The 26,760-nt window shown below is 39.7% G+C and overlaps 2 protein-coding genes and 1 pseudogene across 7 annotated transcripts in view; 1 reads left to right on the forward strand and 2 right to left on the reverse strand.

The window, feature by feature from the left end:
- PSEN1 (presenilin 1) overlaps positions 1 to 4,819 on the reverse strand; it is an 87,412-nt gene extending 82,593 nt beyond the window's left edge. For all 3 annotated transcript variants that reach the window (XM_060095893.1, XM_060095894.1, XM_060095892.1), the window contains exon 1: positions 4,702 to 4,819. The gene's annotated coding sequence lies outside the window, so the exon portion shown is untranslated. The remainder of the gene's footprint in view (positions 1 to 4,701) is intronic.
- Positions 4,820 to 4,930: 111 nt separating this feature from the next.
- LOC132489074 (transcription and mRNA export factor ENY2-like) lies at positions 4,931 to 7,457 on the forward strand (annotated as a pseudogene).
- A 4,557-nt stretch (positions 7,458 to 12,014) lies between these two features.
- Positions 12,015 to 26,760, reverse strand: part of RBM25 (RNA binding motif protein 25) — a 57,639-nt gene continuing 42,893 nt past the window's right edge. For all 4 annotated transcript variants that reach the window (XM_060095898.1, XM_060095896.1, XM_060095897.1 and 1 more), the window contains 6 exons: positions 25,495 to 25,645; positions 21,884 to 22,208; positions 21,227 to 21,501; positions 20,789 to 20,887; positions 19,501 to 19,548; positions 12,015 to 15,650 (listed from right to left, as the gene is read on the reverse strand). In XM_060095898.1, the coding sequence (XP_059951881.1) occupies positions 15,558 to 15,650; positions 19,501 to 19,548; positions 20,789 to 20,887; positions 21,227 to 21,501; positions 21,884 to 22,208; positions 25,495 to 25,645 (991 nt within the window). In that variant the 3' untranslated portion in view covers positions 12,015 to 15,557. The remainder of the gene's footprint in view (positions 15,651 to 19,500; positions 19,549 to 20,788; positions 20,888 to 21,226; positions 21,502 to 21,883; positions 22,209 to 25,494; positions 25,646 to 26,760) is intronic.

Raw genomic sequence — 26,760 nt, forward strand, 5'->3', positions numbered from 1 at the left:
TTGATTCTGGTCCAGTAACAGCTGAAAACAATTGATGACTGCATGGAGAAAGCCAACGACCCACTGTTCCCGGACCCACTGTTCCCGCAGCGTGGCAAAAGACACCAGTGGACTTTGTAACATTCTTAACAGTACCCTGAGAGCAAGAAAAGATAGTTGTTGGGAAGTGAGGATCTTTCATGTGACCTGGATTGCATAGGGAGTGGGAGTAGGAATGTAAGTAGATTTTGGTGTTTTCTCTCTCTGGCCACCTGCTAAAGATTTTCTGAGACGTATACAGCACAACACTCGAATTCACTGCCATCCATTCCCTTTTTCTCAAGACACTTGCTCAATCAGACAAAAGGAAAAAGAAATCCTTCTCTGATGGGCAACTACAATTTCTTTTTATTATATACAAAGACTAAAAAAAAGCTCCAGGAGAATACAAATAATCTCGAAGTTCAGATGTGCTGAACAGAAAAGTCTGTCTAGCCAGAAAACCTTCTATCCATCAGCACTTCGAAAAGTATCACAGGAGCAGTGTTTAAAATCCCCAAAAGGAGCTTATTAAAAATTCCATTTAAGGAAACACCAACAGAAAAGTACATTTCTGTCTCTCACTACATCCCAAGGTAGCAATTTTTTTTTTTTCCTTTTGGTCATGCCACGTGGCATGTGGGATCTTAGTTCCCTGATCAGGGATCGAACCCGTGCCCCCTGCACTGGAAGTGTGGAGTCTTAACCATTGGACTGCCAGGGAAGTCCATCCAAGGTAACAAATTAAAATAAATAAAAATAACTTGAAATTAATTTAAAACTTCAGGAATACATCCTAGAAAGACCCTCAGAATTTTAAGAGGCCAGGAGCAAATAATTTCCCCAGCCCTACAAGAGGCTTTGTGAAAGTGGTAGGCTCTAAAAAGAGCAAGGATGGTGATACATCCTATTTGGTGATTTTTTTCCCCTCCTTCCTTCCCACTCTACTTCTGTGAACCATCTGTGGTAGATTAGATTATTATTCAGCAATTATTCACTCCCTCCCCCAGCATCCCCAAGGGAGGAATACTTCTCTCCAGTGATGTTGAGCTTGGCTCTGTGACGTGCTTTGGCCTCAAGGTAGGTGCAGTCTACTACCCACTCCAGGCCTTTGGGCACAATCTTATGACTTGCTTTGGTAGATAGGATCTTGGCAGATGTGGCACAGACAGTTAAACTGTGCTCGTGCAGGTGGCCTTGCCTTCTGTACTTCTGCTGTCCCCTCACGAAGAACTTACTTTGGGTAGCCACTGCCCTTCAGCCTGGGCCCCGGAACAAGACAAGCAAAGCAGAATTGCCTTAGCTGTCCCCTTTAAGCAGAGCGAGAGCTAATGCTCTAAGGCAGCGGTCCACAACCTTTTTTGGCACCAGGGACCGGTTTCGTGGAAGACTTTTCCAAGGAGCGGGGGCGGGGGGATGGTTTCAAGATGGTTCAAGCGCATCACATTTATTGTGCACTTCATTTCTATATAATGAAATAATTATACAACTGACCATAATGCAGAGTCAGTGGGAGCCCTGAGCCTGTTTTCCTGCAACTAGATGGTCCCATCTAAGGGTGATGGGAGACAGTGAAACCCAAAGTGTGTTGCTTATCCTTTCACTTTTTTTTTTTTTTTTTTTTTTTTTTTTGCGGTACGCGGGCCTCTCACTGTTGTGGCCTCTCCCGTTGCGCAGCACAGGCTCCGGACGCGCAGGCTCAGCGGCCATGGCTCATGGGCCCAGCCGCTCCATGGCATGTGGGATCTTCCAGGACCAGGGCACGAACCCGTGTCCCCTGCATCGGCAGGCGGACTCTCAACCACTGCGCCACCAGGGAAGCCCTCCTTTCAGTTTTTTCAGGAGCTTTTGGATTTGAGAATTGTGGATATGGGACCATGGTTCTGTATTACTATAGATTCTTTTCCCCCCCAAATTTAATTTCTACATGGAAGATATAACTACCCTGAGTCATTGTATCAAATTTGTTGTGGAAATGGGTAGAACACAACTAATCTTTAATGAAGAAAATGACTATCCACACCTAATTAATTTGTAAATCATTGACTACACTCAGCAATACATGCATTCTCTCATTTGCTTTAGATCAACTTAAGGAACTGTACAAGGCATTGTGAAAACCAAACATTAATACCCTTTAATCAACAAACACTTATTGGGTTTCTTCTACATAACCATACACTGTGATAGGTACCAGGGGTGCCAGTGAATCAGATGATGCTTCTGTTCACCTAAGGAGCTTACTGTCTAGAGGGGAAGACAGACAAATATGTTTTTACATTAATTACATGTTGAAATAAAAATATTTTAAATGTATTGGGTTATATAAAATATATCATTCAAGTTAATTTTACCTATTTCTATCTCAAAAATCTTTGCTCATTAGAAAATGTAAAATTAACCTTTGTAGCTCACATTATGTTTCTAATGGACAGTGCTGCTCTAAAGCTTCAGGTTTTTTTCTCCTACAAACAGGCTTAATACTGAAAATCCCTGACAACCTTTTCCTTCCTGAAGCTTCCCTCCCTTCCTCAGTTTTTATGACACTGCACTATGGAGGTTCTCTTCCCACCACTCATTCCCCTCAGCTGGTTCCTCATCCTCCTCCACCCCCTCATTATAAGTGCTCCTAAGGCTCTGCCTGGGCTTCCTTGTCCCCCCTCTTTCCTTAGGCATCTCCTCCACTGCTCCAACATCAACTGCTAAGTCTATTTAAGTGACCAATGTTTACAGCTCCAGGCCTGTCCATGGGATATTTAACTGCTGGCACTTCAAAAGTGAGACTTCCAAACTGTTTCCTCATCATCTTCCTCTCTAGACTAGTTCTTTGCCTCTAACTTCCTTATTTCTGTAATCGTCTCCCCCATTCTCTAAACTTAAAGCCTCCTAATCAACTTTACACTTTACTCCTTGCACCTCAATTGGCTGTTATGTCCTCTTCATATTGATATTTTTCCTTTCTAAGCTTCTGCCACCACCAAAGGTCAAATTTTCATTATATCTCATATATATATTATGCAAAAGTCACCTCAAATCTCTTATCCATTCTAGCCCCCACGTACCTAAAGCAAAGTTCTTATCACAAAACTTATGAAAAGCAAAGCTCAAAACACCTTCCAAATCTGCCTGGCATCTATCACATGAAGGAGAGGCAGTATTAGTGGGCTCTGAAAGGTTTTTCAGAATACATCCAAAAGAAGTCTCTCCCTGCAATCTGATGTAACAGTAGTGGGAGAGCAGGAGCAGAGGCAACCTGGATCTGAGAGAGAAGAGGACCACATTAGCCTTGCTGACAAATGTTATATCCTTCCTGCCAGAATGATTCTCAGAGACCAACTCCAATCCTCCAGTTCTCCCCAAATGGAAATTCACGCAGCAGTCTAGGACTAGGGGCAGCCATTAACTTAAAATGCAGCACTAGATCATATCCATTCAGAGGAAAGTATGCCCAGAATTGTGGTAACTATCTACCCAAGGACGAGGAGTAGACGAATGGAAAAGCTGATGATCGATGCCGCTTCTATCATCTACTTTACTTTGGGGAAGGCGGGTAGAGGTGAGGGAATCCACCCACTCAATAAATAGGCTCCTTTTCATTATTAAGGGCTTGTTATTAAATGGAGGTGGGAGGGGGTTTAAGTTGGCTGAACCCTGCAAATGAGTTAAGGAGAACTGAAATTGGCTTTTGCAGGTGACTGAAATCAGCCAAATGCAACAGGTTCCAATCTACTTTCCTGTTTTTATCCTCCTTCATAACAGTTACTAAATGTGCACACTGGGTCACTGGACCCTTAGGATCCAGAGGGCCCCTCTTCCTAGTACACCTTCTGATATCATGCCCTCCTCAATTCAACTCCGAGGGTGTAAACCTTTCCACTGTAAAAGATAACGTAAATAACAAGATGCCCTTAACCAGATGTAATCTCTACCTGCCTCAAACTTCAGAGAATACTATGACTTTTACAATGTACTCTGCCATAATTTGCATACTATCCGTATCTCCCATAGTAAACCTTGAACACTTTATTCATCTTGTCCAAAGCAGGCAAGCAACGCTTTTAAAATTATTAAGTTACTTTCCTACAAGAGAAGCAGATATTTATTTGAAAGGAATTTTAGCGGGATGAAAACGTCAAGTATCTAAAATACATGGAAAGCACTGGACATATATGCCTCGTGACAGTCCCGATCAGGCAGACCCTGTTGTATTCCGCCCCGAACTGAGACAGAAGGAACTTAGCCCTGAGTGCCACTCGCTTCCCCTGGACAAGGACACATTCAGGGCATGAGGCGCAGAGTTTCAACAGTTGCTCAACCAGACCCAGCGCCAGGCGCTTCCTCTTTCTCCTGCTCCACTCCAGGCAAGACGGTCAATCCCCGCCCAAGGCACCTGCGCCCTGAGATGTCTTCGGGAAACCAGCACTTCCGGACCAAGGCTGTGAAGGGGAACCTCTCTTCAACCTGATCGCGCGCCGCGCCCGGAGCCCGAGAAACGGGCCGCCCCTACTAGTTCTCCACACGGGGTTCCCTGGTGCCCGCCCGACCGCACCCCGCTCCCCATTCTCGAGGACACCGGCTCCGCGGCCCCGACAACGACAAAGGGCCCGGCCCTGCCCGCAGCCACCCGTGTCGGCGCCGGATGAGGGGTGTGTTTCACTCCCCAGCTCCCCGGCGGGCACCTACCCTTTCCTCGCCGCCACCACCGGCCTCTAGCAGCTGAGGTTCCTTCTCGAGCAGCCGCTGTTTTGTTTCCGATGTGAAATCGCGGCCTTTCGAGCTCCCCGGCCCAGGCCCCGCCCAAAAGGCCTCACCGGTGTCGTCACTTCCGGCCCTGGCGTCGTTGGTGACCGGCCTCCGAGGGGCGAGGCCAATGGCGGGGGGCGTGGCCCAGATGAAGAGGGTGGATCTTCCGGTGGTGAGTGGAGACAGGAGGAGACCCTGCGCTCCCGTTGGCCTTCCGACCCGCAGGCACACCCGCTCCCCGCTCGGCACCCTCCGACCCCTGATGGTGTCAGCACCGGTAAGAGGTTGTCAGAGATCTACTGCTCTTGAGCTGAGGATCAAAGTTTCTACGTAAACTGGACCCAGTGTGTGCTCCTCCCGGCCTACAAGTGCTGGCATCTTAAATCTAACGTTTCTTTCATTTCTCTATAGTCCTATTTGTACAGTTTCTCAGTGCGAATCAGCGGCACCACAATCAAAAGGAAGCTAACTTAAATTGTAACTACCTGTGCCCTCCATTCCCTACCCAATGAATCAAAACTTTTGGTGGGTGAGAACCTGAGAAACTGCATTTTAAACAAACATCGTCTGGGATTCTTCCGCTCCAAGTATAAGAACCAGTTTTCCTAGATGGTAAGCTTTCAGAGAGCATAAATTGTGTTATTTTTGTAATCCCAAAACCTAACATAGTATCTGGTACACAGTGAGTTGCTCTATGGTCGTTTGATTTTTGCATCTTCCAGCTTTCCATTCAAACGGCTGTAAAAACAGTACCAGTAACTCCTTAAGTAGCATACCACACACATACATTCATCTGAAAGCTAAGTTAACAATGAATACTATCATGTAAAACCAAAGGTGAACAATGGAGAAATGTTCAAATTCACAGGTAATCAGAAAACTGAAATCAATAACATGGCATCTGGCCAAATGAGATTTATTTCTCTTAAATTCTTCCCCCAAGATAACCCTTCATATTCCTAGAGCCCTCTCTCCTCCCTGCCCCCCTCGAATACATGAACTGTTTTAAATAGGTTTGACACACTTTATATTTAAGAACAGAAGTAGCAGTAGCAAGTTTTTCCATTAACAGAGAATGTTGGGGAAACAAAAAGGTTGACACACCCCCAAAACAATTTTTTTTTTTTTTTTTTTTTGCGGTACGCGGGCCTCTTACTGTTGTAGCCTCTCCCCTTGCGGAGCACAGGCTCCAGACGCACAGGCTCAGCGGCCATGCCTCACGGGCCCAGCCGCTCCGCGGCATGTGGGATCTTCCGGGACCGGGGCACAAACCCGCGTCCGCTGCATCGGCAGGCGGACTCTCAACCACTGCGTCACCGGGGAAGCCCAACAATTTTTTTTTTAAGTTCTCTCTTCCGTCCTCAAACTTCACAAGGGTAGGAATTTTTGCCCGTTTGTTTACATATATTGCAAGTGCTGAGAACAATGCCTAGCACATAAAACAGTTCAATACATTTGTCGAACAAGCATAAGCTAAAACCCATCCATTTGTGAACTAGTTCAATCTCTTTGAATGCAATCTGGGGTGTAAGTAGAAAGTGTTAAAATTCTGGTAAACTATTCATAAAAACAATCTCAATACGAAAATTTTGTGCAAAGATGTTCATGGAGTATTATTAATAGCAAAAATTGGAATGCTAAATGTCCTACAATAAAGTATGGTTCACCTACTTCACCTGATATCATTAAAAATGTTTATGAAGGGCTTCCCTGGTGGCGCAATGGTTGAGAGTCCTCCGCCTGTCGACGCAGGGGACACGGGTTCATGCCCCGGTCCGGGAAGATCCCACATGCCGCGGAGCGGCTGGGCCTGTGAGCCATTGCTGCTGAGCCTGAGTGTCTGGAGCCTGTGCTCCGCAATGGGAGAGGTCACAACAGTAAGAGGCCCACGTACCGCAAAATAAATAAATAAATAAATAAAATTTGTTTATGAATATTATGTGTAACAGAAACATTCTAATCCTGTTAATTAAAAACTAAGACATAACATTAATGCATACGTCAAAACACATTCCTGCAAAAAGGAAATAAAATTGATTTAAGAAGCAACCAGTGGCTAAATTACTGGACTAAAGATAAATTTTCCTCCAGTCTTCTGTATTTCTTCACCTTTTTAGGAATATGGAAACCCAGAAAGCGCTGAAGAAGAACCAGTAAAAAGACACAGACTAGACCCCGCCCCGGAAATGCATATGCTAGCTTTCTGTGTGCTTAGGTTCCAGAGCTACTGAGGGTCTAGGTCCGGACAGCCGAAAAGAATGTGGTTAGCAAGATGAACAAAGATGCGCAGAGGAGAGCAGCAATTAACCAAAAGTTGATAGAAACTGGAGAAAGAGAATGCCTCAAAGAGTTGCTGAGAGCTAAATTAATTGAATGTGGCTGGAAGGATCAGTTGAAGTCACACTGCAAAGAAGTAATTTAAGAAAAAGGACTAGAACACGTTACTGTTGATGACTTGGTGGCTGAAATCACACTAAAATGCAGAGTCCTGGTACCTGACAGTGTAAAGGAGCTCCTACAAATAAGAACATTCCTTGCTCAGCATGCAGCCTTTAAGACTGAATTAGATTGTTGTTTTGTGGTTTTATTTCTGAAAGTAAAACTTGCCATAAATTAGGAATCAATTTCCCAAAATAAAATCCTTTTTTGTATGATGGTATACAGTTTTCAGTAATGTATACAATTGTATAGATTTTTCCCCCTAAATGTGTTATTTTAATAAATATCTCATGAATGAGTTTGAAGTTTCCTTGGATTTTGGAATAAATGGGACTTTATTAATAATTCATCAGATTTGTTAAGAGAAAAAGTCAAGCAGCTAATATAGTTTAAGTGTTAAGTATGTAAACGTTAAGTAAGCAAATCTCTGTAATAACAACTGAGAGGTAAGCAGCCTCTTCTGATTGTTTGGATGTAGTGTATGCCTCTTTTGAATTCCTATATTTTATAATATATGTCCCATCTTGTAAAAAAAAAAAAAAAAAGACACAGACTAGAGGAACAAGGCTAAAGTGACATCCTAGACACCAAGGAAGAAGAGTCCCAAAAAGAGAGCAAACATCCATAGTGCTAAGAGGTTAACTAGGGTGTAGCCTCTTAAAAAGCCAGAGTCTCATTTAGGCTATCACCACTCACCAGTGGAATGGAGACTACAGACTGAGACTTAAGAAATTTGGAAGCAAGATCCTTTTTAACTCACCTCCTAGAGAAATGGAAATAAAAACAAACAAATGGGACCTAATGAAACTTAAAAGCTTTTGTACAGCAAAGGAAACCATAAACAAGACGAAAAGACAACCCTCAGATTGGGAGAAAATATTTGCAAATGAAGCAACTGACAAAGGATTAATCTCCAAAACATACAAGCAACTCATGCAGCTCAATATCAAAAACAACCAACCCAATCCAAAAATGGTCAGAGGACCAAAATAGACATTTCTCCAAAGAAGATATACAGATTGCCAACACATGAAAGAATGCTCAACATCATTAATCATTAGAGAAATGCAAATCAAAACTACAATGAGGTATCATCTCACACCAGTCAGAATGGCCATCATCAAAAAATCTACAAACAATAAATGCTGCAGAGGGTGTGGAGAAAAGGGAACTCTCTTGCACTGTTGGTGGGAATTTAAATTGATACAGCCACTATGGAGAACAGTACGGAGGTTCCTTAAAAAACTAAAAATAGAACTACTATATGACCCAGCAATCCCACTACTGGGCATATACCCTGAGAAAACCATAATTCAAAGAGAGTCATGTACCAAAATGTTCATTGCAGCTCTATTCACAATAGCCAAGACATGGAAGCAACCTAAGTGTCCATCAACAGATGAATGGATAAAGAAGATGTGGCACATATATACAATGGAATATTACTCAGCCATAAGAAGGAACGAAACTGAGTTATCTGTAGTGAGGTGGATGGACCTAGAGACTGTCATACACAGTGAATTCAGAAAGAGAAAAACAAATACCGTATGCTAACACATATATATGGAATCTAAAAAAAGAAAAAGAAAAAAAAATGATCAGAAGAACCTGGGGCAAGATGGTAAAGATGCAGACCAAAGAGAATGGACTTGAGGATATGGGGAGGGGGAAGGGTAAGCTGGGATAAAGTGAGAGAGTGGCATGGACATATATACACTACCAAATGTAAAATAGATATCTAGTGGGAAGCAGCTGCATAGCACAGGGAGATCAGCTCGGTGATTTGTGACCACCTAGAGGGGTGGGATAGGGAGGGTGGGAGGGAGGGAGATGCAAGAGGGAAGAGATGTGGTGACATATGTATAACTGATTCACTCTGTTATAAAGCAGAAACTAACACACCATTGTAAAGCAATTATACTCCAACGAAGATGTTAAAAAAAAAAAAACTTGGAGAGTGCATATAACTATAAGCTACTCTTTGTGGAATCTCTACTGTAGTGAAAAGGAGAGGACCTAAGGTTAAGTTTCTGTTTTCTTTAAAAAACGTATTCCAGGGCTTCCCTGGTGGCGCAGTGGTTGGGAGTCCGCCTGCCGATGCAGGGGACGCGGGTTCGTGCCCCGGTCCGGCAGGATCCCACATTGCCGCGGAGCGGCTGGGCCCGTGAGCTATGGCCGCTGAGCCTGCGCGTGCGGAGCCTGTGCTCCGCAACGGGAGAGGCCACAACAGTGAGAGGCCCACATACCGCAGGGGAAAAAACAAAAACAAAAACAAAAACGTATTCCAGCCTGAAGGAAGAAAGAAGATAACGGAAACTCCAGAGCAAGGCTCAAGAAACTGCAAACTGTAGTTAGAAACCAGAAACAGGAGTGGGGGAGGTCTTCTGGATAGGAGTACCCATCCTTAATTATAGAAAGCGAAGGTTCAAGATGCATGTCATCATAAACTGGAGAGCTATAAACTGGAGAGAATATGCCTAAATGATTTTTAAAGTTAAGCTTTTGTTAACCTTGAGAGTTATTTGCTAAGAAAGAGGGAAAATCAAATGACCTTTACTCATTCATACCTACCTAAGATAGCATGCCGCACAGCATGCAGGATCTTAGTCCCCCGACCACGGATTGAAACCATCTGTTTCCCTTGAGTGGAAGCGCAGAGTCTTAACCATTGGACCACCATGGAAGTCCCAGCACTGGAAGTTTAAGAACTATAAAAGCTGCAGTGTTTGTGGTTAAGAAGTGAAGTTCAGTAAAAGAATGAGAAAAATAGTAGAGGGTCCATACTATCTGCAGTGGTGCATTTATATTTTCCCCAGAAGTGTCTCGACTTGGGAGCAGGAATGGAGAAACAAATGACCAAAAAAAAAAAAAAAAAAAAAGAAAGAAAGAAAGAAAGAAAGAAAAAAATGGTGGCAAAAATCAATAGTAAGCAGTGAAAGATGAAGCAGACAGGAAATCCAGTGCCGGACCTGTTAGAGCTACTTGGGGAGAGGGGCTGTTCGAGCCTCTAGAGAGGCTAGAGCAGTCACTAGTCACAAGTAAATAAAGTCAGCGTTCAAGGCCAGTTCTTTACACCATAGATTCAGCAAGGCAATCCAATTTATTAACACTTCCCACATAAAAGCAGTTTTACCTCTATTTATACATCATTGCTCTGTTTGCTATGGGAGTAAAGTAGAATTGAAAAATGAAAAATAATACTGTCATCAAGACTAGGTGCTTGGCCATATTCTATCTTACTAGCTCTCACATCGTTTTCATTCTTTGCAAGCATCTGGCTCAGATTTGGAACAGCTCAAGACGAAGGGCTGGCTTTAGCTTACTCATCTTGCATTTTTAGTCTTAAGTTCTGTGAGACTGTCAATATTTTATTAAATCTAATTTCCTTCTTAAAGAACCTGGGCCCCGTTTAAAAAAAAATTTGTCTCAAGAATGTACTCAAAATGAAACTTTAATATCTAGCTTTTCCACCTGCTGTAACAATTAGCCAAATCTCTTCACCTGGGTATATTTGCCATTATCTTTTGACAGGAAAAAAAAATGAACCTTCATAGTTTCTAGATTCTACAATGTGAAGTGTTCTCTAGTTTTTCCTTTTGTTATGAGGAAAAAAACCAGGAAAAATTGTTTAGAACTATTTTTAAATTCACAATACTTTTTGCCTCAACAAAGATTTGCTAAAAATGCTTCCTATGAGGGAATTTTATTAACAAGCACTTTCCTCTGCTCTTAGGTGGCTATCAGCATCTAGACCATATCTATCCAATGTAACTTTCTTTAGTCAAAATAATGTTCTTTAATCTGCAATGTCTACCCAATATTGGTAACCAGTAGCTAAATATGGCCACTGAGCACCTGAAATATGAATACTGCAAACAAAAAACTGGATTTTTAAATTCAATTTAGTCACACATCACTTCTGAACACTTGAAATATGGCTAGTGTAACTGAAGAACTGAGTTTTAAATTTTATTTAAATGAATTAAAAAACTTGGTAGTGCAGATCTAGACCATGAATTAGATAGAATCCAATATGCAGGCCTCTAGATATCCAACGTAAGGAACACTGTAGCAGTGTTGCAGTGAGTAGTTAAGCCTATGTGATCTCGGGAATTCCCTGGCGGTCCAGTGATTAGGACTCCGCGCTTCCACTGCTGAGGGTGCAAGCTACGATCCGGCATGCCGTGCAGTGCAGCCAAAAAAGAGAGAGACTATGTGATCTCTAAGGTCCCCTCTACATGTTACTATCTCTGCTGAGAAGCTTCCTACTATCTATCCCTTTCCTCTCAACCTTGAAGTTAGCTCATCAAGTTTGACAGTTCATATAGTACATTGTATATCTATTAGTGATCCTCTCATCTTTTTCTCCACCACTAGACTGTCAGCTACTAGAGAGATCTTATTTACGTCTATCACTCCATCTAGCTTAAAACATGAATGGCACATATTAATTGTGCTTCAATGGCAAATATAAGTCATACACAGAAAGACGAAAGGGTTACCTCGCTTAATATTTCAGCTACCACTCTGTGCAAGACAATCCAAAAGTCATCTATCCAACTAATACATGATGAGGCAGAGTAGGCAGACTTAGAGCGTCATTTAATTCCAACAACACGGCTTGAAAAGAATTTTTATTCATTTTTGTTTATAGAAATTATCTTTTCTTCCTGGGCATTTCAGATTGCCATTCCTAATTTAGCCTTCATATGAGTCAAGTAATAAAATGAAAGGCAAAGAATCTTTTAAATAAAGATGAAAATTAAGCATTCAAATGCAAATAAACAATATTTCAATAATTCAACATAATCACATTTCAAAAAATCTACCAGTTTATCAAATATTATAAGCTCACCTTGGTCTATAGTATGAATGTAATAGTAATAATTCCTGGGTTTAAAATATACACATGTGAATTTCCCTAGTTTTCTTCCCGACACTTAGACTGCCTATTTCTTTGCCTGTTTGGGATTCCTTCTAATACCTTTCTTTAGCTACTGGTATTCACAAATCAATGTCACCATCTTTTGCTAAGCAAAACAATTTCTCAATTTCATATTAATAGAAGGCTGAAATATGACTTGGAAAAATGTGTAACCACTTTGACATAAAACCTTTCAGCAGTTTTTGGGTAGAAAGTGGAAACATTCATAGAACTTATTTGAAAGAGCTGGGTAAATAAGCCTCATATACACATTGTATACCTGCTTACATTGATTTGCATTAAAATTTTTTCTTCATATTAAAGGAGAAAAAATGTTAAATATGTTTAGTACAATTTGACTCGAGCTCATTGTTTTCTCAGTTTGTCCACCATATTTAGTATCCATGCCTGATTAGTACCTGAAACCGCACTCTCCACAAAATAATCATCGGCCTCTACTATTACATATCAGGAAGTGCTATGATAAGATTCAGAGTGAGTAACAACAAATTTCTCTCAGGAGAAAATGTGCTGGGGCTGGCTGGGAATAAAGCCTAGAATATTGGAGTTGTTCTCAGGCAACCTTTTTGGAAGACTACTTTATGTTCATAAACATAAATAATACCTACCTCTTTATTTGCCTCAAAAAATGTTTTTCTCCTTAAAGTGAACTTAAAAAGAAAATTAAGCTGCATTAGTGCAGTCTATTAGGATAAAATACTAGTACTGAGTAGACACTTTAAACTGCTAATCAAAGCAGTTCTTGGATCACTTAGCACTGGCAACATGTGGTAGCTGGTGAGAAAGGCAAACTCTCAGGCCCACTCTAGCCCTAAGTCTGCATTTTAACAAGATCCCCCAGGTGATTGAGCTGCATGTTAAAGTTTGAGAAAAACCACTTTCTTCCTGTACACAGATATACACATTTAAAATTATTTTATTTACAGGGTCAAATGAAGAAAAAGCACATTGGTTTCCTAACTGCCACATCAAGAATGGTTGTCAAGACTTTCATCTAATTTTATAACAAACTGAATGGGCAATATGGATTAACTAAGGTTTCCAAGTTGAAATTAACCTATGGACAAATGGTAAAGACAACCCAGAAAGTTCAAGCAATTTAGTAAAAATTTTCTTATGTGCATTCTTCCTGACACTACAATATGCCAGCTTATACATGTCCAGTTCTTTATATACAAACCTGAAAAATAAGAACTCTGAAAACCTTTAAGTTTAACCTTTGTGGCAAAACCTGACTTGAACTGACATTAAGCTATTAATGTAGTGGGTCTTTTAACCCACTGACTGTGATCATCCTGTTTTGCTGCAGAAATGTTAATGTGTAAATTTGGGATCCTGACACAAATGTCACTGGAAGTGTTATGCAGTATATGGTATGTGCCCCCAAGGGTCTCACACAAGGGCCCTTTTAAGGTGAATGTAACCGAAAGAGCAGAAGAGACCAAAGCAAGGAAAATTAAATCTACCTGAATAAACTTCCATGCTAATGCTGGCTAAATAAAAACAACCTAATATGATGCCTTAGAAGCAATAATATGGTAAGAGAAGACAGACAGGCATAATAAACTGCTTGAACAGGGAGTTACGCTGGGGGTCAATCTGAGAAAAGGCTAGTAAAAGAATTTGTAAATGGCAAGGAGCATGTTTCTGAATTTTCCCTTCAGAAACCACAATTTAAAATATTATAACACTAAAGGGGGGAATATCTCCACAGATGTCCAGATTAATCCAAAATACGGCAAACGGCCTCTTTGACCTTTAGTTACTAATACTCAAAAACTGAGTCCGTCAAAAATTCAGCCCATATTTTCAAGTTAAGTTTCTAGTATGCACCGCATAATTACAACATGATGCCATTTATTTAACAAGACTCTGAAAGAATGAGTCCCCAAGATCAAATATATACATTTTTAATATTTGAAATATTTACATAATGGAACCATGTCATGGTCCAATGTTAAGAACAGTGTTTTCAAATGTCCTCTTAAGATTAAAAAAAATCTAGTAACTCAAGCTCAGTTATGCATTTTTTTAACACCCCTCCCCCACCCAATCTTTTAAAAAATAAATACTCAGACACAGGAATAGCTGCACCTAATTTCTGTTAAGAACTATTTAAAACTTGTTACATTTTCAGGTAATTTCGCTCCCTGGTGAATTTCTGATCTACAATAAAGAAAGCCCCATGTATGTCTCTAAGAACACCATCAGTATGTTTTTAAACTTTGATGAGCAGAGGTAAACAAGGTGTGTGCCTGCATATACACACACAAGATAGAAACACTTTACAAAATGAAAAACTAGTGGTAACTGCTTTGAACGATTTACTTTATCCTCAGAAATAAGACGTAAACTTTGTAAATTGCCATGCTAAATTCCTATTGTATTTTGTCAAACATTCCTAGTCTGTAAAATGGCCTAATTTTATAGTTTGTTTATTTTTAAAAAAGATTTTTTTCACTTAAGCTTTTTGAATGAAGCTTTTTTTTTTTTAAAACAAAGGGGTACAAAATTAAACTAAGGACCAATTAGTGCAAAAAATGCTTTAAATAAAGCTCTCCAGAATCTAAGGATCTGCCTCATACCTGAACAATGAAATCGGGGGGGGGGGGGGAACCACTGTGACTCACACTCCTTTAAAAGAGAGGCTGACACAGCCAGCTTTCAACAGAAAAACTCATTCCATTCAACAAACTGTTGCTTGCCACAAGAGAATACCATACTCCGGGAGACTAATAACCTAATTATCCCAGACATTTGGGTTGGCACAATACCATGTTTCCTTTACAATTCTGGTCTTCAATTAGGAAATGTTTCAGGGAAACTTCCAAAGCAAATTAGGGAAAAGTAAGACTTTTATACATACATTCACACAAACACATTCATACAGAGATACAGTAGGAATGGATTGTCTGCTACTTTTCGCACTCTAATTTTAAATTCCATGCCATGAAGAGGGCCTGCCATTTTTGATCAAGGGGGTAAGGGTAATAGGTATGACTGGTATTCTTTCAATTTAAAATTGTTCATGTTGGTGCCTATACAGTACAGTTCAATATTAAGTGCAATTCTGCAAAAGAATTGGGGAGTCATTTTAATATTTACAAGGAACAAATCAGCAGAACAAAATTATATCAGATAGGCTGTGTACAGTAGCTGCGGCTTATAAAACATACCAGTAATTTGTACCTGGTGAGTATAAAGAGAACCATGGTAGGATTCAGATGTCTTTACAACCAAGGGAGTACACATGGCATTAACAAATTAGAGGACAAAAAAAAATTCACATTTTCTACATTAAAAAAAAAATTACAGATGTCACAAACGTCTTTGAAGACAAAAAAAAATTTAAAGTCCTTTGAAGGGTGGGAAAGAAGAAATCTGAAATGGAACTCTAAATGTAAAAAGAATTTTACTTCACAAGACCAATTTTCTTGGCTTCTGTTTCATATATCAATAATCTCCACATCTTGACTATAAAAACTTCTGCTTCTTCATCAAGTACCTAGAAAAGGAAGAAGACAAAAAACACTTACACACGTAAGAGAAGCAATCATACGCATCTCCCAACAAGGTGACTGGAATAAAAAAGGCTTTTATCTACCAACAAGCATTTATTTATACATGTCTTGGAAAACTACTTCCTGAGGAAAGCAAATGTTATAAAGAACATAGTAATTTAGACAGAACTGGTTATATAACTACATAATACTTAATACAGAGTATCTCATTTACCCCTCCCCAAGAACCTCACAATCTTAACATTTATGAGCACTTATTACATAAGTGACACTGAAATATTAAATGAGAATATATGTATAGCATTTTAATATAGTATCTGGGATAGAGTAAACAAAGTGAACACTATCATTACAAGGGACACAAGACTACTGAATAAATAAAAGGTCTTTTCTCCTTGGCAAATCAACTTATTTTTTCTATCTACCTATGAGTTAGTTGCATCATGTCCTCACCACTGCACTACTCCTGCCCTCATCACCCACACATATGTGGCACTCTACACCAGGGCTGCTGTGTGGTAAACTGGAACAGCATGCTTCCTTCTCAGAAGGCAGCAATGACTGAGTTCCAGGGTACCACCGTCATAATGGCATCTGGCCTAATGCTGCCAAGACTCTGGAGAAGCAGGTTAGGAGTTAAGCAAACAAGAGCTCTAGCCAGACTACTTGGATTCAAATAGCTCTTCTACCTCCTATTAGTTACGTGTTCTTGGTTGGGTTACTTAATCACAATGAGCCTCAGTTCTCTCATCTGTAAGACAGAGGTTGTAGTAGCTATGTCATACTGCTTCTACTGTGGGAATTAAAAGTTGATATGCACCAAGTGCTTTGAAGAGTGCTTATTAGTACAATCAGTAAGTACCTAAGACAAGCCAGAAATCGATTTTCCTGAGAAATTTCCTTACATTTCTCAGTGATGACAAATAAAGAACTTAAATAAGACATCTATGAGCCAGACGTAACCCATAGTTTAAAAAAAAAATATGCTGTGGGAATTCCCTCGTGGTCCAGTGGTTAGGACTCCACGTTCTCACTGCCAAGGGTGCAGATTCAATCCCTGGTCAGGGAACTAAGATCCTGCAGCCAAAAAAAAAAAATGAACTAGGCTGCAACACTAATTAATGAGGAATTGAACCCAGGTACAAAAATGCAACCAAAGTTCATTAACTTACATAAAATGAGGAAAGGTACAGTTTGAAAAAGTCAGATTTCTAATAAGAGCAAAATACTACTTGAGCTAAAATTTCCATCTCATTTATTCAAAAAATATTTAGAGGGTCCATGAGCTATTACCAGAACTGGCTGACAACACCAACTCAATTGGTTTCCTCCCACTCTGATCAACAATGAGCCAGAAAATAATCAAAAACAATATAAGCGAATAAGCGGCAGAGTTTAATTATACTCTAAATATCAAACTATTTCAACAGATCAAAACGGATTAATAGTGACACATGACATCTTCACCAACAGTGATTATACCTCTGCCAAGGCCACAAACCAGAACACTGATTTTTTTTTTTCGTGGCTGCATGGCTTGTGGGATCTCAGTTCCCCGACCAGGGACTGAACCTGGGCCCTTGGCAGTGAAAGTGTAGAGTCCTAACCACTGGACTGCCAGGAATTCCCTGATTTTTTTTTTTTTTTTAATTCCTTAACTCAGGCCTAACTACAAAACCCTCTCTTCACTCAAGGATAACTTTGTGAAGAGGCTGGAAGGTCAAGGAAGTTCAGATTGTATCCCTAAGGACTGGGATCTATTCACATTTCTCCTTTCATCTGAAGCTCAGCATTATGGCATCAAACTTTTCACAAACGTTTTTTCAGGAATTTTAGACAACAGATGCATTAGGCTAGCTAGGCAGCAGAAAACTAATGTTATCTGGCTTCAGACATCATATAGTGCTTGGACACATAACATCTTGGCCTTAGAGCTCCTTTTAGTTAGGCACCCTCCTATGGCACTCCCTGACAACTTTAATTGCAGCTCAAAATGAAAGTTCCCCTGGTCACCTATCATCTCACATCATGCTTGACGTTTCTTCTTCCTCTCTGACTCTTCTTCCCGTTGCTACTTTCCCACTCTGCCCTTTAGACCCTATTCCACTTTATACTAACCATCCCCAACTTCTTTAATTAGACTTTCCATCTCCTTACCTTAACTGAAAATGTGGGACGTCCCCTAAAGACCCTGACACCTCTGTGGCCTTCTGAGAAAGTTCCTCACTTTCAAAGCTTTAGTCTCCACAAGAGAGAGGAAGCTGCTGGATCTTCATTGTTTCTCTCCTCGTAAACAATATCTCCACTGAGGTTGGCGAGATCTCATTACACCACCGGTTCACTCCAACAGCAGCTGTCTAGCAAATATCTAGTCTTTCATCCACATTAAATGAGTGCTCTGGCAGCTGGTTCTTGTATTTCTCTCCAATCCCAGTCCCAACACACAGTAATTTCTATTTCTGTGTTATAACCCAGCTTAAAGTTCACTGATATTCTAAACAATGACATCAACTCTGCCCCAGAAACTCCCATGGCCATACTTTGCACCTTGCCATCATCTGGATTAATTTACCAATTGTATTCTTAAACATTCTACTCTCTAACTAAACCTCTCTTTCCAGTTATTTCATTCAAACACATCTCCCACAGCTTCACTGGAACCACCAGTCCTTGATTCATTCAGACCACCAACTCTGTTCTGATATTATTTCCTTTTCTTCCTAGACTGGAGTTCACAGTCCATTCAATCACTCTCTCACCTTTACCATCAATTCTCTTCCTTTCTTTTCTCACAAACTCAATGCAACCACAACCACTAACTCTAATATCCAAATTAAGTGCAATTTGGGATTTAATGTTTAACTACTACCAACCCAACAGACACCTGCCCAAGTGACAAAAGAGTAATACAATCTTCAAGTCTGTTGACATGGTAATTCCTGTGATGGTTTCCCTAACTGCCCTCAACACTTAACTACTCTTATCTCCTCTGCCCCCATGATCATTTTTATATATCCCCATTATACTAAGGATATTACAGTATCAATATTGGTATACCTGTTTCCCTGCTGGTTCTTTAAGGGCAGATTTTCCACCTTTCTGTGCTTCTAGCACATTGCTCTACCCAGTAAACACTTAATAAATGGTCTCTAAATTTATGAATAGATTCAGAATCTATACACACAAACACCAAAAACAGGGGAGGGGAGAGAATGATAAAAAAAACCCTAACTCAGGCTTCCCTGGTGGCACAGTGATTGAGAGTCCGCCTGCCGATGCAGGGGACACGGGTTCGTGCCCCGGTCCAGGAAGATCCCACATGTCGCGGAGCGGCTGGGCCCGTGAGCCATGGCCGCTGAGCCTGCGCGTCCGGAGCCTGTGCTCCGCAACGGGAGAGGCCCCAACAGTGAGAGGCCTGCGTACCGCAAAGGAAAAAACAAACAAACAAACCCCTAACTCTACTGTTGTCTAATAATATCTTACTATGAACGCCTTTAACCTCTTAATGCATGTTCAAATTTTAATTCAGGCCCATAAAGATTCTGGAACCAACACAGGGAGAAATTCAATCAAATTCAGAGAAGTTAGTTTGTTCACAGATATTAATTTAAATTTTTTTCGCATCTTTATTGGAGTATAATTGCTTTACAGTGTTGTGTTAGTTTCTGCTGTACAACAAAGTGAATCAGCTATATGCATACATATATCCCCATATCCCCTCCCTCTTGAACCTCCCTCCCACCCTCCCTATCCCATCCCTCTAGGTCGTCACAAAGCACTGAGCTGATCTCCCTGTGCAGTTAAAATATTAACAACAGTAAATTTCTAACTTACCATGGCAACATCATCTAAAATGCTCTGAGGTGAACTATGAGCCATAACCTAAGAGAAAAAAAAATAATTGTCACTTTGAAAATAAACAAAACATTAGCAATACAGTAAAAAAAAATTTTTAAGGTACCCTCAAACTAGTATGAGAATTCCTTGTGACTTTAGAACCTTTCTATAAATTTCTTAATTCCCAGAATCTCCCTCTTTTCAATAAAAGTCTGACACTAAAACCTGGGATCTTAATCATCACATTATTTGTCTTCTAATTCAAATCCAGACTTATATAAGTGTTTATGCTACAGTAATGACAAGTGGAAAGGGTCACTTAAATTAGCTATGCCTAATGTTAAAAGAGCAGTACTGGTAGAAAAATACCATTTCCTTAAAATGCAATTAGCTATTCCTTTATAGAAATACTTTGCCTTCAGGGGACAATAAAAGGATGTGGTATACCTTGGTGGTTAAGAGCATGAGTTCTACAGGCTACTTATCATGTAACCATGGTCAAGACACGATCTCTCCCTAAGCCTCAATTTTTTCATGTATTGAATGGGGATACTGTTAGTAACTTGCACTTCCTAAGGTTGTTGGGAAGTTTGAAGAAGATGAAGTTTTGTAAAATGCTTAACACCGTACCTCCCAGGAAAGAAGCCTGGCACACAGTAATCAGTCAGTTAATACCACTATTATGCTATGAAGGGCACTACTTTCTTTTCCAAAGGATGGATGACTAACAAAGAATTGAGACAAACTATTGGCTGTCTCCACAAAACCTCAACTGTACTTCAGCAACATTCTAACCATTAAGACAAGAAGTGGGTGGCAAGACATTCTCAGGGGCAGGGAGAGAGCAGAATTGGCAGCAGCCAGCTATTCTGTCCTCTCTGACCCTCTGAAATGAAAGCATGCAGTGTGGGGTCTGAAATAGTATAGAGGGGTTCACTTAAGTAGCCATGACTCTTTTTTTTTTTTTTTTTTTTTTGTGGTACGCGGGCCTCTCACTGTTGTGGCCTCTCCCGTTGTGGAGCATAGGCTCCAGACGCGCAGGCTCAGCGGCCATGGCTCACGGGCACAGCCGCTCCGCGGCATGTGGGATCTTCCCGGACCGGGGAAGGAACCTGTGTCCCCTGCATCGGCAGGCGGACTCTCAACCACTGCGCCACCAGGGAAGCCCCGACTCTTGTAATTAAAACTAAATTATTACTGACTTGGCCCTGTAAAAATTTTCAATTTAGAAAGTCTAACATTTTGAAGTATATAACAAATGTTGGGGCAAAAGTAAAAGACTAACCTTAGAACAAACAAAATCAACTAATGTAGCTTCTTCTTCACCTATGTATTCTATGATTTTTTTATTAATCCATGGTCTAATTCGTCGTTCCATCAATATCTATAAAATAAAGCATGGTTACTAAATTGAAGAGCTTTTTATTACATTTACTTAAAAAACCTATATAACTTCATAATTTTTCTTAAGGCTAAAATACAGTATGATCATTAACAAGTTGAACTAAGACAGATATGTATCGAGACGAAATTATTTGCTTCTCATTTATGAAGACCTCAGGTACCAATAAGAATTTCCACAATAATCTATTATTATTGACCATGTCAAGATTCTAGCCACCTTATCACCCCTATTTGTCATAAACGGAATGAACTGAGTTTGTGTGCTATAGTCAAAACCAAAAACTTGCAATAAAATAATGAAATACAATTTGCTACTCACAGAATCCACAATAGACCAATCCAGGGGATAAGCAAAGAGCTCAGGTTTGGCTGTAGGGATTTTTTCAATGAGACTCTTAATGTGTTTGCGCTTTTCTTCAGTGTTCACAGTGCCTTTGGCAGCATTTTTATCATCTTCACCATAATCCAAGGGAACCAGTTTCCTTTTTCGGGGTACATCATCACTGTCTTCATCCTCAAATTTGTTAAAGACACTATCTACAGGGAGTTTCTTTCTCTTCACAGAATTAGGCTGACCAGGACTATTGGAAGCACCTATAGTAAAAACATGGTATTAGCACAATGACTTAATTTTCAAATGTTACATTTTACAACCCACCATGCCTAAAAAGCAGTGTAAATATACCTCTACAGATCTCAGAGGAAGACCCCAGCTATAAAAAAGAACTCACTTACTCACAAGCGCTAGAAAATTTAACTTTTCACTTCTTCTCAGAACTCAAGGCAGCTGCAGATACAGAAGCACTAGCAGAACTATGAAAACAATCATGAGCTAGAAAGGCATTTTTTTAAAACTAGTTTTCTAGCTACCTACTAAGCAGTACATATTTATTTTTTCCTTAAGGCAAAATTTATGTAGTTACGGCGGGTAGAGGGGGAAAGGAGGAAAAAAGGAAGGAAGGAAATGCTAACATACCCAGTTTAAGACTCAGTCCTATTTTTGGCCTATGCTCCTCAGGTTGTTGTTGATCTGGTGAATTTTCATGAGGAATAATAATACCACAGGGAGACTCATCTCCAGGAGTGTTGGGAGTTGCATTGCCACTGGCAGAGGAAACAGATGGGGCAGAACTGATGGGCCTCAGAGTTGGTTTGAGACAGGGCTTTTGCTCTGGCTCTTCCTCCTCTTCCATGGGTTCCTCTCGTTTTTCTTCTTTTTCTTGCTTTTCTTCTTCCTCTTCCTCTGATTCTGGTTCTTGCTTTATCTGTGGTTGTCTGCGCCTCTCAGCCTCTTGTTCCATCTAAAACCAGAAAATAACCTGGTCAACTGAAACAGACCCCAACTATCTTCAATTCAACCAGCTCTATGTTTTATCTTTCACAAAATCTCTATTTTTTTTTCCTTAGGAATAACAAAACATTGCCTCCTTCTACAATCAGAACTAAATCTATAGAATATATTAGGTACTCTGCAAAATGTTTTTCTAGTATTTCACATATACTACCATTCTTCAGTGGCTTGTATACACTCTACAGAGATAACAAAGGTAATTGCTAATAGTTGCCTAATTCAAAATGAAAAGTATGTTTTTATATCTTTATTAAAGTAATTATAATCAGAAATTTTATTTTATTGGGTTGGTCAAAAGGTTCGCTTGGGTTTTTGGCTCTAGTAGCACTTAGTTGTCTTTAACTTCATTCGAAACAATTTTGTTAGACTGTATGTTACAGCTGTCATATCAGTGTGCATTTTAAAAAAAGACATCAAAATTGGTGAATTTTTGTGTATCCATTTTAATATTGAAGATGGAAGAAAAAACCCAACATTTTTAGCATATTACTCTTTATTATTTCAAGAAAGGTAAAAATGCAACCAAAATGCAAAAAAGATTTGTGCCATTTATGGAGAAGGTGCTGTGACTGATTGAGCATGTCAAAAGTGGTCTGCAAAGTTTCATGCTGGAGATTTCTGGCTGGACGATGCTCCATGGCTGGGTAGACCAGTTCAAGTTGATAGCAATCAAATCGAGCCATTGAGAACAATCAACGTTATACCACGCAGGAGATAGCCAACATACTCAAAATATCCACATCAAGCGTTGAAAATCATTTGCACCAGCTTGGTTATGTGAATCGCTTTGATGTTTGGGTTCCACGTAAGTTAAGTGAAAAAAACGTCTTAACCGTATTTCTGCATGCGATTCTCTCCTTAAACGTAATGACAATGTTCCGTTTCTAAAACATATTGTGATGGGTGATGAAAAGTGGATACTGTACAATAATGTGGAACGGAAGAGATCGTGGGGCAAGCAAAATAAACGACCACCAACCACACCAAAGGCCAGTCTTCATCCAAAGAAGGTGATGTTATATATATGGTGGGATTGGGAGCCCTCCATTATATCAGCTCCTTCCAGAAAATCAAATGATTAATTCCAAAAAGTACTGCTCCCCATTAGACCAACTGAAAGCAGCACTCGACGAAAAGCATACAGAATTAGTCAAGAGAAAATGCACAATCTTCCATCAGGATAACGCAAGACTGCATGTTTCTTTGATGACCAGGCAAAAACTGTTACAGCTTGGCTGGGAAGTTCTGATTCATTCCCCGTATTCACCAGATAATTGCACCTTCGGATTTCCATTTATTTCGGTCTTTACAAAATTCTCTTAATGGAAAAAATTTCAATTTCCTGGAAGACTGCAAAAGGCATGTGGAACAGTTCTTTGCTCAAAAAGATAAAAAGTTTCGGGAAGATGGAATTATGAAGTTGCCTGAAAAATGGCAGAAGGTCGGTCGAACAAAAGGGTGAATACATTGTTCAGTAAAGTTCTTGGTGAATATGAAAAATGTGTCTTTTATTTTTACTTAAAAACCAAAGGCACTTTTTGGCCAACCCAATAGAACCCAATAGTATACACAGTACACAAGAGGCAACTCAAATCCTCAGCCTGGTCATAGATAATCATTTTTTATTTCTTGGTAATGGCTGAAGGTGGTAGTCACTTCTGTATTCACAAACAGGAAAAGGAAGAAGTGGTGGGAGGGAGAATTCTGAAGTCAAAGTCCTAAACCAAAATGAACACTCCCCCTGAAATTACAAAATATAATAAAAAATGATCATCATAAGAGCATTATAAACTGGGATGAATACATCAGCAAGTTTTCTGAGCATGAAACAAACACAGGAAAAACAAAAGTAAAAATACATATCCTGAACTACACAAAAATTTAAAATCTGTGCATAACACCATTTATCAACTCACAGAGGAAGTACAATGGCCATTAAACCATCTGCAAGGCATTCAAACCCAGTGGTAATCGGAGAATTAAAACATAGTAATATTCCCCAACCTAAATGTTATAATGGCAAGGATTTAAAACACTGACAATACTACCATGATGATGAAAAAAAGACACCTGGACTATAAACTGGAGAAATTCTTGGTGGAAGATTATACCTGAAGTAAAAGCACATTAGAAAACAAAACAAAACAGAAACAGACTCATAAAGAGAACAAGCTGGTGGTCACCAGAGGGGAGCAGAATGGGGGGGTAGGGCAAAAACGTGAAGGGGATTAAGAGGTACAAACTTCCAGTTATAAAATAACTCATGGGGAATGTAACATACAGCATAGGGAATATAGTCAATATTGTTATAATAACTTGGTATGGTGACAGATGGTTACTAGACTTATCGTGGTGATCAATTCATAATGTATACACATGTCAAATCACTATTGTACAATTGAAACTAATATAATACTGTATATGTCAATTATACTTCAATAAAAATCTAAAAATGAAAAAAAGCACATTAGAAAAAAAGCACATGTAACAATATTCCCACTTATAAAACTTATGTGTGAGGGGGGTTATAAGAAATCAGCCAGTTTTTAATTTCTTCATTACTGTGTTCTATGTTGTCTGAACTTTCTATTTACTCATATAAGTACTTAACAGAAAAAAATAACACTATTTCATTTTGAAAAATAAAAGGGACGTGTAAGAAGACGTGGTTCCTGTTAATAGCATATAACAGATTTTTTAAAGTTGATATGAAGAATTTATAGTATTAAGATCTGTGATACACTAAGAACTAAAAACTTTTCTAACATGACACTATTCTTAAAAGCAAGAATGGTATGCCATGTCCTATGACACAGTCTTTTTCCTTTTCATTTTTAAATGACAAGCTGTTCATGAAAACATCTTTATTTTGGAAATAAAATATTTAGGGTGGTAATGAGAGAATTCAAACTACAAAAGTCATTAAGTGTCAGAGCACATATAGGAAGGACAGTTTCTAGCAAAGTTACATTAAAAGACATTCACTTAATAAGCAATACTTGACAGAAATAAAGGAGTAAGACATATAGAAGATGTTGAAAATAAAGCTGTAAATCAACTAATATTGATGACTTACATAATAAAATAAAGAAAAAATACTAATATCCTCCCCCAAAATAGCAAGACGCATCGAGTGTAAACATTTCCCTTATAAACTAAACTATATCATAGTTGGCTGGCTTAAGATGACATGATAGCCTTAAAAGAATATTGTTACGGATGTCATAGTATCTTACCCTCTGGAGCTCTGCATCTGGATCCGGGTGCCCTTCTGCCAAAAGGCGCTGCCTGATTTCCTCTAGCTCTTCCTTCTCTCTCTTCCTATCCCGTTCATCTGCTTCCATTTCCTTTTCCCTATCACGCAACCTTTTCTGAAGAGCGCTTCCTCTGCAAAGTAAATAACAGGCCTTATTTAATACTCAGGTCTAAACTACTACACATAACGTCTCCAAAATCAAGTTCTTTCCATACTAACAGCTGCATGCTAAGAGACTGAAGACTGTCTTAATGCTCTATATCTGTAGAACACCCAGGACAGTGTGCTCTCTGCATGTTAATGTTTACTAAGTCAGCACTGTCTTGTCACGTATCACCATGCCTCATTCTTTTTTTTTTTTTTTTTTTTGCGGTACACGGGTCTCTCACTGATGTGGCCTCTCCCGCTGCGGAGCACAGGCTCTGAACGCGCAGGCTCAATGGCCATGGCTCACGGGCCCAGCCGCTCCGCGGCATGTGGGATCTTCCCGGACCGGGGCACGAACCCGTGTCCCCTGCATCGGCAGGCGGACTCTCAACCACTGCGCCACCAGGGAAGCCCGCCATGCCTCATTCTTAAGTCATTCTAAATGAGTATCTACAAGTAAAAAAGTAGCTTTCAGAGGGAAGAATGCTCTCATTTTATACCTATTCCACAGGGAAACTAACAGGTAATCTGTGCTGTCTTGGAGGCCAAGTTGTGAAAAATTAATACAAGGAGTAGTAATATCCCAAATATTAGTTTTGTACCTTCAATTTAAATCAACTCCTTTCCCTTGTGGGAAAAAAAAAATTAACAGAAGCAGCAGGGCATAATCAAGAGAAAGCAGAGGTTCTATTTAGCACTTTATTATATCTCAGAATGTTGAAATAATGTACTGCTAATCTATGATTCAATAATTTTACTTTGCATTTTCTACAAAGTCACATCCTTGGCATTCATTCAGTATAAAGTGTTAATCCAATGTTTTGATTATTTCAGCTACAGTGTATTAAATTATATATATTAAATGCATTCACTACATGCCTGTATCATGCCAGGCACATGGGAAAAAAATCAAAATATTGTTCATAACCTTAGGGAAATTATAGTTTGGAGTGGAGGGAGCAGAACAAAGCAAACAATTTTACCAAAGTGCCATAAATGTTAGAAGAATGAGAGCAGTTTAGAAATGCCACGGGAACAGATATCAGGAAACGCAGGCTTCACAACTCTCACTTCATAATAGTAGAGCAATTGGGTGAAG

Source organism: Mesoplodon densirostris, chromosome 4, assembly GCF_025265405.1.
Source record: "Mesoplodon densirostris isolate mMesDen1 chromosome 4, mMesDen1 primary haplotype, whole genome shotgun sequence".
In the NCBI taxonomy this organism is placed as follows: domain Eukaryota; kingdom Metazoa; phylum Chordata; class Mammalia; order Artiodactyla; family Ziphiidae; genus Mesoplodon; species Mesoplodon densirostris.